General features: G+C 38.9%; 1 protein-coding gene across 5 annotated transcripts in view; it reads left to right on the top strand.

Moving 5' to 3' along the window:
- The first annotated feature begins 249 nt into the window (after positions 1-249).
- GRM1 (glutamate metabotropic receptor 1) overlaps positions 250-15,612 on the top strand; it is a 176,404-nt gene continuing 161,041 nt past the window's right edge. For all 5 annotated transcript variants that reach the window (XM_018078270.3, XM_018078271.3, XM_018078272.2 and 2 more), the window contains exon 1: positions 250-1,145. In XM_018078270.3, the coding sequence (XP_017933759.2) occupies positions 383-1,145 (763 nt within the window). In that variant the 5' untranslated portion in view covers positions 250-382. The remainder of the gene's footprint in view (positions 1,146-15,612) is intronic.

Genomic DNA, 15,612 nt, shown 5'->3' on the forward strand with positions numbered 1-15,612 from the left:
TGAAAAGCAGATGCAAAAAGAATTGTAGAAACTCAACATATGTGAGTATGCACGATCTTATATCAAGGCCAATAAATACATATTTTAATCTTTCTTGAAACTTCCTTTTCAGAGGCTTACCGAAGCAAATTGCCCTGGGTGTTTGTGAAAGTGGTCATCTCAAACTGTGAGGGATTGCTTTGTCGAGCTCTGGTTTGACATAGATTTCCCAGTTAGCCCATTTTATCCCTTATTTCTATGCCACCAGGTTAAAAATCACTAGGACGACAGCTGTCTTGGCACCTTCGAGAGTGATACTGTGAGGCTTCGCTGTGATGGTATTTGGAGCAACTTGGGCATCGCTGGGGAGAAGCAGATGCCATTTCCTACATGTCCTTAAAACATGTGCAGGCAAGAGGAGCCCATGAAATTCGTAACCTGGGTCTGGATGACATCGTGCAACAAAATGTTTGGCGTGCTGCTGGTCTTTTTCCCTGCTCTGCTCCTGGAGATGGACGTGCTGCCCAGGAGTGCTGGGAGGAAGGTGCTTCTCTCTGCAGCCTCCTCACAGAGGTCGGTGGCTCGGATGGACGGCGATGTCATCATCGGGGCCCTCTTCTCTGTCCATCATCAGCCGCCGGCTGAGAAAGTGCCCGAGAGGAAGTGCGGGGAAATCCGAGAGCAATACGGCATCCAGAGAGTCGAAGCCATGTTTCACACTTTGGATAAAATTAACGCCGACCCTGTCCTGTTACCTAACATCACCCTGGGCAGCGAGATCCGAGACTCCTGCTGGCACTCCTCCGTAGCCCTGGAGCAGAGCATCGAGTTCATACGAGACTCCCTCATCTCCATCAGGGACGACAAGGACGGAGGCACCCGCTGCATTTCCGAGTCGCAGCCCCAGCCTCAGACCAGAGTGAAAAAGCCCATCGCGGGGGTCATTGGCCCAGGCTCCAGCTCAGTTGCCATCCAGGTCCAAAATCTGCTCCAGCTCTTCGACATCCCCCAGATTGCTTACTCCGCCACCAGCATCGACCTGAGCGACAAAACGCTGTACAAGTACTTCCTCAGGGTGGTCCCCTCCGACACACTGCAAGCCAGGGCCATGCTTGACATCGTCAAGCGTTACAACTGGACCTACGTCTCCGCCGTCCACACGGAAGGTGGGTATGGGGCAGCCCCCCACCCCGGGCCGGCCCCAGGGCGCTGCGCCCTCCGCCGGCGGCTCCGCAAGGACGCGCCGGGGATGGGTCACTCCCCGGGACCCCACGAGGGGAGGCTCCTCCCCGACACAGCGCCGGGCGCTGCCACCCGCGGAGACCGTGAGGGGAACGGGGAGAAGTGTGTGGGTGCGGGGGTGCAGTCCGGCGACGCAGGAAAGCCCGCAAGAGATCGGGCATCTCCCCGGCGGTTCCGTCCCCGTCCCCGTCCCCTACCCGATTCACACAGAGTGGTTCGCGTGTTTCTAAATAAAAGTTAACAGATGTGAGCAGCTGGATCTGGGGCGGACAGCCGCGGCGGGACCGGGGGCTGTTCCTGGGGCTGGTGAGTCTGTGGGGCTGACCCGTTCGGCCGCTACCATCGCGGCAATTTTGGCAAAACGGAGTCAGGGCTCAGCAGGGACTCCTGGACTAGCTGCTGGCTTTGCTGCGTGGAACTGATTTCCTGGGACTGCTAACACTGAGGGGAGAAACCTGAAATCCCTCCGCAGTCCAGGCAGCCCCTGCAAAATCAGGACCCGTGGGAAAAGGCGGTCAGTCTGTCAGGAAGTCCGGGCAAGAATGTTTACGTGCAATAGTAAAAAATATTGCTCTGTACAATATATTCATAGTCAACAGGTTTTCTTGATTTTAAATATCAAAAGAAAAATCTCAATTGTAAAGGTATTTTAAAAAGGAGCTGTTGGTGTATAGCCAGGCTAGGTGGACCAACATAAATTGCAGAAGAAATTGCATTTGATAGAAAAGGAACTCTTGTGATATATTATCATGATATTTTTGTGGTCCAGTCGTGGCCCTCAAAATGGGATCTTTAAGTATACAAAATTGCAAACTTGACCACATTATTGCCGTAGCTTTGCAACTATTCTGTTTATCTGAGTGTATCTCTTGTATGGATTTGATTTATGATTCCCTCTGGTTACTGAGCTGACTCCACACCTTTCATTCTCACAGAGATGACTAAGTGAAAAGAGATAGGAAAATATATTGTGATGAATAAATAAAAGAATCTCCAGGAAGAGTTGCATATTTACAACATTCAAAGGGGAATTGGATTGATCTGAAGACGTAAACCAGAAAGTGCTGCAGTTTGAGGGGGGATGGGGGAGAAGAGCTGAAGCAATGACCTGACATTTGGAGTTCATTTATGCCCTGTTCAGAGGAGAAAACAAACCGTTAGCAAGAGTCGGAAATGAGCTATCAAGATCCTCTATCGTTGACAGATGGGATTAGATCTTGTGGATGACAAATAAACATGAAATGGGTAAATTCTTGGTTGATGTAAATAGCCATTTCTCCCTTCAAGGCACTTCGGGAAGCTATGCTGTGCCTGAGGAGCTGCCTCAAGGGGCCGGCTCCCTCTCTCTCCCACTCTCCTTAAAATTTGTGGGCCTTACCTCTTCTGGAAAAGACAACACCTTCTGAAGGTTCATTTTAAAAAAAGATTATTATAAGTAGCAATTTCAATCATTGCTTCTGAGAAATTTTAATGAGATCCCTATTTTTATGAATGTTACTGACTGATGAAAAATAGTTGTTGCAAGATATTTTTAGACTTTGAAGTGATACTTTTGAAAATAGGCATAGCCCACAAGCTAACACTCTCCTTTTAGGAAAGGTCACAAGGATTTTGCAAATAATGAAACTTAGATTAATATTTGCTATTATTATTATTAATCTGTATCTTCCATTCCTTTGTTGTTAGAGTCAAGCTACAACTTTCACTGGAAATATGTAGCAAACTTCAACTTCTGCTTTTCTTTCCAGACAGACAAGTTATTAACCCCCAACCAAATGCTGTTGGGTAGATTCCAAAGTCTTTTTTTTTTTTTCTATTTAAAGTGAGATTAGTATTCATGAAAGTCAGTGTAAATTGTTACATTTCTGTTGTTTCAAATCCCATACATTCACTGTGAGAGATCTGCTTGCTGGTTTGTTAAAGGTGAGATCATTCTTTGCAGACAACACAAAGCTACTTTGAATAATAGTCTCTGTGAAGAGGAATTGCTCCATCCATGCTATGTTTGGAAATACAGGGATAAAGTGTAGTCAGAAACATTCCTCCTCCACAATTACTCATAGGCCTCTACACTGTCTTTATAGTGGGCTGCAAAATGTGCTGGAAGGAATTCTAGGGTGTCACGAGTTGGAGAAGCTCTTCAGTGGGGACTGTGAGAAAGGGGAATGTTTCTAGGAAATGCGTAGGTTAACACTGTGGAGAAGTAAATTCTTTTGCCCTCTGGATACTCCAGATCCAATCTGGTCCCCTCTCCAGAGCAGCAAAGCTGCTTAGTTCCCACCCAACCTCTGGTTCTCATGGGGATGGACAGTGCTCGGTTCTTGTAAGGCCCAGCCACAAGGGGATGCAATGAGACCACTGAGCTGACTGACCGCCTCTGTCGGCGAGCCATGGTCCTCAGTCCTCACCGACCCGGAGCAGGGTCAGGGAAACAGCCCAGAGAGATGAGCTCTTTCCCAGGCTGAACCATCCAACTCCTTGTTTACCCTTCCTCTACTCCTATAGTCTAGCTGAAGTTATTTGAATGCCCAGAACAATACCAGTGTACACAATTACAGCTTTAATTATAATCAGAAATAAATACCACACAATTTTTGAACCATGTTAACATGAAGCCTACACATGCCATGATGATGGACATGAAGAAGTCACCCATTTAGGATGATGTCTTTAAGTAGTTTGCATTTGACATGAAGATTTATTCTTCATGTGCTAATAATCGTTAATAATTCATTAATTAGTAGTGGTGACTTTTAACTACATTCAGTCTTTATACTCTAGTACATGAAGTTGTATAAAGATGTGCCAGATCTGTTGGGGCTTTTTGTACAGTGGTTTCTTTATTAAGAAGTATAAACACTACACTTGGGTAAAAACTTCTGAGTTAGTGAATAAAATCTGAAAAAGGTCCACATTGCCACTTTTAGATTAAAATTGACACATACAACTCCACATGAAAGAACAAAGAAAGGGGCTTTACTAAGTTTGATTATTTTATTATGTATCTCAGTTGTGCACAGTTGCCCGTCATGAGACTGAATTTCTTCCAGAGTGGGCAGCAGTCATTAAGTGATGTAAGAAATCTGTGCATCTGCCGGTGGAAGGCTGTTGACTGTATAGTAGCTGCAAGGTGTTTTCGAGGCTATTATATTTTAAGTTTTCTTCAAAGTTAATTCAGTGTTGGAGTTCTTGACGCGTCTACATCTCAGCTCTTAGGCTTGGGAGTCATTCTTATCTTGAAATACACTTAAATGGATACTTAACTCTGAACCAAAGCTTCCTGTGGAAATCAAAGGCATCAAAAAGCGTGTGTGCTAAATTGGACACAATCCTGATCATGATAAGGGAAAGAGGAGCTACACTTGCTAAGGGTTACTTTTCAAGTGAGATATTCTGGTCTTCATCAAAATAACCTCAGAGTCAGGGATTATTCTCAGCGTAATCAGGCAGCCATTGGTTACTTGGTAACTCTGAAGAATTACAGGGAACACTTTTTTCCTCGCCTGGAGAAGAGCCCTTGGGCTGCCTCAGGAACATGGCAAGAGATAGTGGGCACCACCGCTGTGCTGCTTTCATGCTGAAGGTGCAGAAGTTAATAGGGTTGCCACCAGAAAATGCAGAACGGTTGTGAGATTACTGTCAGTTACACTGACTTCCAAAACCCAAAAGACACCTGCACCCTGGCTAGTGATCAACAAGAAGTCTGCACCAAATCCCTCATGTTTAGATGTTCCCCTTATGCATGGAGCCTGAGAGAGATAATGGTGTAAGAAGTCTTTTTGTCATCTTCTGAGTACGTCTTCTGAGTGATGTACTTACAAGTGCTGAATAAGCAAATAGAAGTACTTAGTGCCTGTGCCTGACTTTTCATTTAAACCATTATATGTCAGTTAGCCTTATAAAATGTATGTGAGATTTTTGATTCTGTGAAAACAAAATCTAAACCTGCAGAATAGATGTTTGAGTGCTCTTTACAATTTATGGACCATGCTTACACTTCAGTGTACAAATACTTCAATATAAATGAAATTTCCCTTCCAACAGATTATCCTGCAGACTTTGCAGAAGCAACTATGGAAATTGAATAATTAAATTAATTGCACCAAATTTGGATTGTTTAGAAATTAATTAGAGAACAGTGAGATGTTTCTGGTCTTGATAAAATTTTCTCAGATTTGTGTTGCCAGGCTGTTTCTTTTTCTTGAGTGTAAGGTTTAGAATGAACTATGATGAAGCAGATGGCACAACTTTCAGATGAAAGTAGATGGTAAGTACATTATCTTCACAATGATTTTTGATAACCTGACTGCTGCACACTGCCTATTGTAGTAAGGTACAGGAAACTCATAAACATGGTTATATATGTTGGAAAGAGGATGGAAGGGAGCGAGTCTTGCACTTTATCAAAATTTCACTGGAAGTAAATTCATTCAGTAGAACCCACTGAAGCAACTTTAGACATTCTAGAAGATAATACTTCTGTTTAGGGTATGTGGGGCTATATTCATCAAAGAGCTCAAAGGAATAATTTCCATACAATAGTGTTTAATTTCTCACAAGGTATTTCTAACTGTATTCTATTATTAATTCTATGGTGTCACTCAATGATTAATTATTTTTGATAAAATTATTGTCAGACAACAAAGAACAGGAATTCCAGCTCAGTTTGAAATTTCAAAGTGTACAGTATTTCTATAGGTACCAACAATTACCAAAATGCTCTTAAAGTTTAACCTGATGAAGTGGTATGAATTGTGTTGAGATGTGTGTTCACAAGTGCATATTTTTATCTGTTTTTTCTGCATTTTACTAGTTTCACTAACCATCTTCAGAGGCTTTGTGACATGAAAAAAAAAAGGAACGGTATATATCCCAAGGGGAACAGAAATTAGTTTCAAAACAAGTGAAAACTAGACTATTCCCTTCAGTGGATGCATAAATTGTATTAATTAGAAGGTGCCGGAAGAATCATTTACATAGATTGACATTGACAAAATTATTTCTGGTGACAAACACTGTAGAGACCAAAAGAAATTCCTGCTTGAAAATACATTGTTTCTCAGTACCCCTAAATTCACAAAGACTGTAGTTTTTCAGCTACAGCTGTGTGAGTTAAATAATCTCAAAAGACTCATCGAACTCCTGTGCCTGCCTTCTCAGCAATACTGCTGGAGTTGATATTTATCAGTCAGCATCATGGGTTCATTTGTGCTTTACTTCTATTTTTTTCAGCATTATGCTCTTGCTCTCAGATTTTTACGCCCCAAAATTCTACTTAAGTCCTGTAAGTTTCTTTTAAGAATATTAAACAAACCTGACTTTCTCAAAAAGCTGTGTGAAAATGCCTCTAAAGTATTCCTTTGAACATATGGTTCATAACATGATGGTGCTTGCAGTGAGGTTTCTCAGATAGAAAACAAAGAGCTATATGGAGTAAAATCATATAACTAGAAATTGTGTCACCAATTGAGAAAGATGTTTCAGGGGTCTGATGCATCAGTGAGCTAGTAACTGTAGAGGGAGACCAGAAGCATTGCAGCTGCCACATGCAGCCCAGAAAAATATTGATCAAAGTCATTACTACTTTGCTGACCCATGCGAAACGAAGTGGGAATTTCAATGTGTCTTCATGTGTGTCTGCAGAATAAGCCGCTGTCACAGATGGCAGTAATTAACAGCAATGCTGGCAGCCTGAACTGGAGGGTCAGGAACTGATTGGACATGAGCTACAATTGCATTGCATCTGAAGAAACTGTCCCTTCCCTTGTGGATAGCTAAGGGATGCTAAGGGATATCATCAGAGATGGTTGGAGCAAGGTGTGCAAGGGACAAATGCCATCCAGTGGGTAACCAGCTCAGGTTTGCTGGTGAATTTTTCAGACGATATCTTTTCTTAAACACTAATATTGCTATTATTACTAATAATGTGCATCTTAAAGAACAATTTCTAGGTCTGATTTTCCAGTGCAAAGTTGGTTGTTCAGAGGAGTGGCAGGAGTCTTGTGATCCTTGAAGCCACTGTAGCCATTACTGTCTGTTGGGCTGTGGTCCCAGTTCCTGTCCAGTCCAAAGGAGTGCCCACAAGCAGCTATTCGTGGGCCCTAGAGTACCATAGAGTCACTGAAGTCAACTGTCAGTCTTAGTTCTTTGCCAGGGAAGAAACACTTAGAGGAAAAGGTCCATTTGTTAAAATCTCGTCCCAATTAGAATAGCTCACAACGTAGATAAATGGCATGTAAGAAATATCTTGATCATTGTTTTGTACTTCTAATTCCAATATGAAATGTGGGCAAACAGAGCAATATTCAGTCTTCAGGATAGGGGTACACCATGGTTAAACTCACTTGTGAAATAACGATTTCAGTATTAGCCTCAGAGCTTTCCTGATAAACTTCCAGTAGTCCATTACCTTTTTAGCTACCACCATGCATTGAATGGCTGTCATCAGAAAATACATGAAAATTACCACAAAACTTCTCCTTAAATGGTAAGGCTTTTTTCTGACACCGTTACACACAGTGTTTTCCTCCTCTGTTATACTTTTAATTTATTGACACAGAATTTATTTTCTACACTTTGGCTTCTATCCATTAGCCAATTAGTAATCCAGGACCTTCTGTTATATCCCATATTACCTCTATTTCTGTCAGAGCTTTTAACAAGGACCCTCATCAAAAGCTTTCTTAAATTCTAAGTACTCTATAGTGATTGTATCATTCATATAGTTACCTGTTCAAACACAGAAGTCTAATTAGCTTCTGAGGTATGTATTTTCTCAGAAAAGATATTTTTGTTTTTCCTTGATATGGTATATTTATTTATTTGTGTCTTACTACTGTTTTGTTATTGTTCCTACCAGTTAGCTTTGTGCAGGAATATCCAAAGTCTGCAGAAGTATCATGTCTGTTCTTCACTGGATTACCTGCTATGCCTCTGTACTCTGCCTCTGTACTCTCTATAAATTCAGTTAAAAATGAAAACTGATATGTGAAAATATAAAATTACTTTTTTGCACTTTATGTCTTGTTTTAGTGCAAAGGACATTTTACCTGGTGCATGCCACAACAGAAAATTAGCTGGTATTGCCAATTTGTTAAATTCCACCTTATAGATTTGTTTTAAAATACATTGTACTGATACTCTGAGACAATGGTTCAGTTCTATCCAACATAAGGAATGACCTTCGTATGAGAACCTTCACAGGCTGTGCAGACTGAGAGAATTAATTTAACTTTTTTGTTGTGGTTTTATCTTCCCTGAGTGCTCTTTTTATATAATTGGTTATCACTGAATATTAGGTAAGTTTCCCATTTCTTGAATATTTGAAGAGTGGTGGGTTATTAGATTCTATGCCTTTATGTCTCAGAATTGTTTCATATTGTTTTATTGTGGTTTTATATTTCAATTGTCAAGGTATGCTCTGTTCTCTTTCCCTCATTAGAACACAACTTGTATTTTTTGAAGTATTCATTTTATTTTTATTTATTTTACTTTTTTAAAAAAATGTTAATAGCATTAGGAAATTTACATTTCTACTTTATCGTGCCAGCTTTTTTGATCCTTTTGGAACTTTGGCTCTCAGACTCATGTATTTCTGCTTAGTCTCCATGTGATTTGTTAGTATTTCACTCTTTTGGCTGCACCTTTTAATGTCCTTGAAATTAACTTTCTCATTTTTATATAATTTATTTTACTTTAAATTAAATATTACTCTTAGTGTTTTTTTTATTTCACATGAAACTTTTTTCTATCCAAGTATCACTAAAGTACAGTCACAATTAAAGACTACTTTTTGGATAGTTAGATCTTAACACTGTATATGACTCGAGACTAAATCAAGTGTTCCTTCTTTTGTAAGTTTAACAAGCAAATGAGTAACACATATGAAAAAAAAATCAATACATAATATTTAAGATTTCCCCTAATTTTCCATTATCTAACCTATAGTCTGCTGTACAACATACAGAGCCAGGCTGTGTAAATAGCATTTTGTGACACGTGGGGTGCCTTTTAATGAAAAGTACCGTGCATCGCAATCTGTCCTTTCCTCTTGTGTGAGCCATTGCCTAGGTGGCTTATGTCTATCAAAAAACAGTGAGACAGATATTTCACTTTACTGAAAAGTCATAGTGTTTGTTATGAAGTGCCATGGTCATTTATTCGAATTTTCGTTCATAATCTCTCTTGAATATTTTATAAAAAAATAATTTCTTAAAGGATATTTGAATTATGCTAGCAGCCATCAATGATTTATAGGTCCCTTCGAAATTTGATAGTGATGTTCTAAGGGTAGGCGTTTGGCAGTTCTCGTAGACAAAACAGAGAAATTCATGTCCCATGCTGGTGCAGTGGGCAAGTATAGCTGTAAGGCTCTTGATCCAATGCTCACTGAAGTTAGTTGGTGGTCCAGTGGATCCTGAATGGGGCTCAGCATGGCTATCATATGTTGTCTTTTCAGGTTATGGAGCTGACATTCTTCTGTAAGCTGTAAAAATCCACAGGAGTTGTGAATGCCACAGCTAGGTGTATCTCATAGTTGAAAGTAGTGTGAAAGTCTCTGAGAGCAAACTGTGTTTTTGTTGGATTTGCATAGATATTAGAGGATGTTCAGATACATAATTTTTTTTTCCAACTAGAAGAAGGCTGAATGTAGTTCTTCTCATACAAGTTCCCTACTGAATTTAACACTTGTTTTTCTTTGAGAATAGTTTGAGAAGCAAACCTTCATTTTCTAAAATGCAGTCAGTTTTTTGACCAGCAACTTTCATCCTTATTCATTTGTGGGTACAGATGGATTTGCTCAAGGTAGTAATTTCTCAAACATTTATTTAAACAAACTTCATCCTGGCAAACTGCAATAAGAACCAGGCATGTATATTGCTGAAGTGACAGCTATTTGAAATCTGAATAAGTGTTCATAAATACTTACTTAAAATGTCTGGCCAGGTTACACTGAACATTGGATGTCTTTTTCTATGTGGAATAGAATATAAAAGATAAATTTGTAATTAATTTTCAGGAAGTGAGAAAATCTTTCAAGCTTATTTATATAAGCCTTTCTTACCCACCTGGTTTTGTGAAGAGGCTTTAGCAAATGGAAATTGGACATGTAGAAGTTCGTACTGGGTATTGGAAATTAGTGATACTCCTAATGAGAATGTATTTCTCTGACTGCAAGGTCCACAAGCATAAATCTCAGTCTCTTACCAACCAGCAAATATGTGAAACTGAATATTGATAGTACTGCTAACTAATCGGTATTATGAGCACTGGAAAACTGTGCAATGATTTGAGAGCCTGGAGAGTAAAAATACACTTCTATTGAACTTTCAGAATGGGTTTTAGTAGTGGGTCAAAAACGCTCCTTAGGAGGATGCCATTATTTGCCAGGCCATATTTCCCTGGAAGGATAATCTCATTCAGGATCAGATTACAAACTACAGCTCTCAGCTATATGAAGCAAAGTGCTGAGCTATGACAGTTACTCCACTGGAACAAAGATGTACAAGATTTTAAGAAGAGTGAATGTTCCGGGCAGCAGCCCTGGCAGCAGCCCTGGCAGCCTGGGTATCACTTTGTCCTTTCTTGTTCCCTTCTACCCTCAAGGCACTACAATTGCGGTCCTCAGGTGTCCCTGCATTCCCTTTTAAATAAGCTTAGCCTTCCTCTTTCAGGTGGAACATTCTTTGTTCCCTGTCAGGTTTGACCAGGACACCAATATCTGGCAGCTCAGTCTGGACATACTAAGAGACACGGTGGCAGTGTCAGGCACTCAGAGCCAGAATTCCTTCTCCTTTCCACACAGTGCCAACCTGAAAGTGATTTTGCAACAATAACAGGAAGGTTTTCCAGAATTTCCTTATGGATTTGTCACTGACCTCAGAAAGAGATGAACAATACTCTACTAAACACGTGACCCTAACCATGCCTTGCTGTTGTCCTACAATGTTGGCATCCTACAAAGGGCAGGATAAGGGTATAGGAAAAGTAGCACGGGGACAGTAATGTGCAAAACTGATGTTGTGAAGTTGAATGAGGCAATGAATATTGATATCAATTTATTATGAAACAGCCAAAAACGGAGAGTCCTGAGTTATGTAAAAGACAAATGAGCTATGCCAGACAGCTCTGACTACCAAGACAGCAATCCCCAGAAAAATAATAAGATGGTGATTCAGACTTCAGCTGACAAAAAATTGTAATTAAGTTAAAACCAATCAGTATGACTCTATGAAAAATAGGTCTTCTCAAACAAGCCTGATTTTATTCCTTGAGGAAAATGCAAACTTGATAGCTACAGATAACAGTTCAGATGAAATATCTTAGATTTCTCTTATGGCACTGAATTAATATTACAGAATATTTGTATTACAAATGGACTGTCCAATGTCAGAAAAACAGATGTCCCATAGATTTAAAATCAGTACACTGATCTCAGCAAGTAAAGTTTGACCATCAAATAAGATTATGCACAGAGCTTGACAAAGGGTCTAATGCGTCACTGTGTTTATCAATGACATAAAAGCATAATTGCTGACAAGAGATGCAGATTTGTGAAATTGGGAGAAAAGGGGAGATTCAGATCTCCTGGTAAGCTAGGCACAGTCTAAGAAAATACATGCCAATACAGTCAAATATCAACCACAAATACAAGAATAAAGCACATGTGCAACTTACATATTGTGTGTGAAGATTGTGTTGTGAGAATTGTGTCCCTGAAAGAAGTCCTAAATACGCTGTATGGTTATAGATGAACTGCATCAAAAATCCCAACCCAAAATACAAAAAGCTAATGTCAGCCTTGAGAGACTGGAAACTTCACCTCAATCTAAGGATTATTAGTATTAAGTTTGCTGTTGTTTGTTCGATTCTGATTCAACATTTAAAAAATAATATTAAAATCTTGAACAGAGATAGGGATAAAACTCTAAATGATTTGAGGTCTGAAAAAGGTGCCCGTTAGCAGGAATCTAAACCTGCTTAATCTGTCTTTTTCAAAAAGAGATACAGCTTGATTTATCAAAAAATATCAAAAAAATCCATTTCTTTCAAGGAAACAAAAACACTGGGAACTACAGGGTTCTGTATCCTAATGGTTAAATGCACAACAAGCACTGATTGCTGGTAAACCAACAAATTCCAATTAGAAAAAAGACAAACATTTTTACTTGTGACAGTGATTAACCACTGGGACAAATGACTGAGGAAAGTGACATGTTTTCAGACTTTTGATGTTGTCTAATCAAAATCAGCTGCAGATGTTCCAGTTTTATTTGAAGTGAATCTCACTGGACACAGCACAGTGGAATCTGGAGTGGATGGAACTATACCAGTGTCAGATAGCAAGAGCCGTCATTAAATCTTGGTTTTTTTATGGATAGTTTTGATTATGTAAGGAGGCAAGAAAAATGTTTAATTGAAAGAGTAGCTTAATATTATTGTACTTGTTCAGCTGTCCAGGAACATCCAAAGTATCCTGTGGTGTGGATACTGATTGTACAGGAAGAGAAACTCAGGACAGAATAATCCCCTCAGTCAAATTCAGCCCCCTGTTTCAGTTTACATGCAGTATTTTAAGTCAGTATTTGTCCTCTCACCAGCAGATGATGCCTGTAATGCATTTTACCCTTAGATTGCAGAGCCCGTTATTTCCTACTAGTTTTGTTTGCTTTTCAGTTTCATGCGAATTTTATACTGCATCTTGTGACATAGATGTTGGCCCCTGTGACTGAAGAAAACAGCAAATTTTCTAAAAGGATGTTGTGACATTTTCCAGTGGTCTCCTTAATTAGAATACCACTTTGTACCTAAAATGATTTAATTTATGTGACAGCCCATGCAAAATAAATAAATAAATAAACATTATGGAAGAAAAGAAACTGATAGCTGGGTTAAATAACATTTTTTCCCAGGAATTTTTCTAGAAATTACATCAGTGGTGAATTTTGGAGTATCTGTTTTAATTTTAACAGAGAAAATATGAACATCAGTATTTTCTGGTTGTTTCAGAAACCAACCAGCATGTTATAATTGTATTCCTTCATGCAATGAATATCTTAATGTCCTTTTACAAGGCAATTTAGAGTATAGCCATGTTTGAAAACTCATTGTCCTTGTCACACTTGCTTGTGACTTTTCTACTGAGTCAAAACATACGTGAAATAATGCATTACACTGTTGTCATAGCTGTGTTGTTGTCTGTGAAGTGTGAAGCAGAAATGTGCTGGTACCACAAATACACAAAGTCACATCACTGCTTTTTATAGTACGTATCCTGAGAACACATGGATAATAAAATTCTCTTCGAAATTCCAGTAATAGATCTCTATTAAGAACCATGATTTAGCTTTAATGAAGTCAATAGGAGCTATTGTCTGAAATTTAGCCATATGTCTGACTCTGTAGGATGATCTTGTAAGGTGCAGAATACTCTTGCTTGGTCCCAAGAAGCATGTGAACATTAGCTTAACTTTAAGCACTTGAATTATGGAGGTCAAGAACTAGCCACACACTTAGACAGTACAGTTTCTGGAGATAGTTCGCATCACAGCAGTGCCCAGTGCCTTGCAAGATGAGGCATGATGTGCTTATCTCACAATAAAGACAGGCTTTCTACTGATAAGGCAGACATTTATGAACCTTGTAAAGGTCTGTGTAGTGGGTTAGGCTAGGGGGAAGCTAAAGAGCCTTAGAACTGTAGATATCAAGGGATTATGAAAACTGATGAGTGGGTTAAACAAAGACAGGCTGCAACCCAATGGAAAAAAAGGGCAGAAGTTTGGATGTGGTACTTTAAAATGACAGGTAAAAGTTGTCAGTCTCTTTCTTAAATTAACTGGAGTGCTGAAATACCTTGGCTTTCTAATTTATAATTATTTTCTAATTTTATGAGTAGAAGGTAAAGGTAAGTTGACAGTTAACTGATTGTTGAAACTTCATTGTATTTCTCTGTGTAAGAATTAGGATTTATTTTAAAGTATTTTATTTGTTTTGCTTTAATTACTCATTTGTTCTACTGGATTACACTATGGTAAATGTCACCTGGATTTTTTTCCTCTCTCTTTTATAATGAATAATTTTAGAGTGCTGATTTTTATGTGCTTTAATTTACAAGCTCAGACAGCTCTTTTATCATAATACATGCAGGAAAATAACAATCAATGCAGAAAAAGAAAGCAACTATTTCTGTGTCTCCATCACACAAAGACTTCTGATGTAAAGGGCTACTGGCTTTTTGGTGTTTCCAGCCTCCTTATACTAGTACAAACTAATTCTGAAGGACGCTATCTTAAATTTTATAGCCTATAACAAATGCTAACTTAAAATTCAGAATACACAATATTTTCTGAAACAGAAATTAAAAAAAAGATTATAGATCATATATAGAATAAACACTATGTGTGCTTCACTTCTTGGTAGGCAGGTTTTGTTTTGTAGCCAGAGCATGCAGGTGGCTGGGAACTGTCATGAAACAGAATTGGGCTGCCTTGTTTTGGGGAGAAATTTGAATTTTCATTCATTGAAACAAAAAGATTTTTATAAAATTATTTGCTTTCACTGAATTAACACTTTCCAAAGAGAGAAATATCCTATAGGAATCTTCTAACTGGGTCTGTCTCTGATTCCAGATCTCATCACCCCATACCGTGATGATCACAGCCTGTACCTTTCTGTACATAGACTCCGACTCTTTCCTACAATCCCCTCACCCATGCCTATATCTCAGAATCTAGATTTATACTTGGAAGAGTTTCTGTTGGCTATTCATTGTTTTCAGAAGGTAGTGCTTTCTGGAAAAGCACACATGTATTGCCAAATCACTTCAGTAGTGTTCTTTTCATGTATTTAACATAATCCACTGCATTTTGGTAATTTGAACAACTAAGTGTAAGCAACTCTGAACCATACAGAATTGGTGATCCTGCCCTCAGTCACTGAGAAGTGCATTTTCTTCAGATTAAAAAAAATTAAATGTCTGAGCTGACCAGCAAGCTTAGTTTTCAGACAGGCAAAGAATTTGAAAAAGGCTTTGTAGTCATTGCAATTAGATCATAATTGGCCTTTTAGTATTCTAGGTTTTAATGTAAGAATAAAATTCACTTCCAACCTGATTCCACTGATGTCCATTGAATATTTGCCACTGATTTCTCTAGGAAGAAGTTTTGGTTATAATTATTACACAATTTCAGTGCAAATGTACATGTATATGAGGAGCAAAATGTACATGTATATGAGGAAAGAGGCTTATAAAACTGGTAACCTGAGGAAAAGCCTGTACATCTTATTAATAGATTAATATTTCTTCAGTTTGCCTTATTTTTATGTAGAAGGATTTCAAGGATACATTCTAAAAATGTAAAAATTTTGTAGAGAATTACTTCATGGTAATGC

Source organism: Manacus vitellinus, unplaced genomic scaffold (genome assembly GCF_001715985.3).
Source record: "Manacus vitellinus isolate BGI_N305 unplaced genomic scaffold, ASM171598v3 scaffold_4_pilon, whole genome shotgun sequence".
NCBI lineage: Eukaryota > Metazoa > Chordata > Aves > Passeriformes > Pipridae > Manacus > Manacus vitellinus.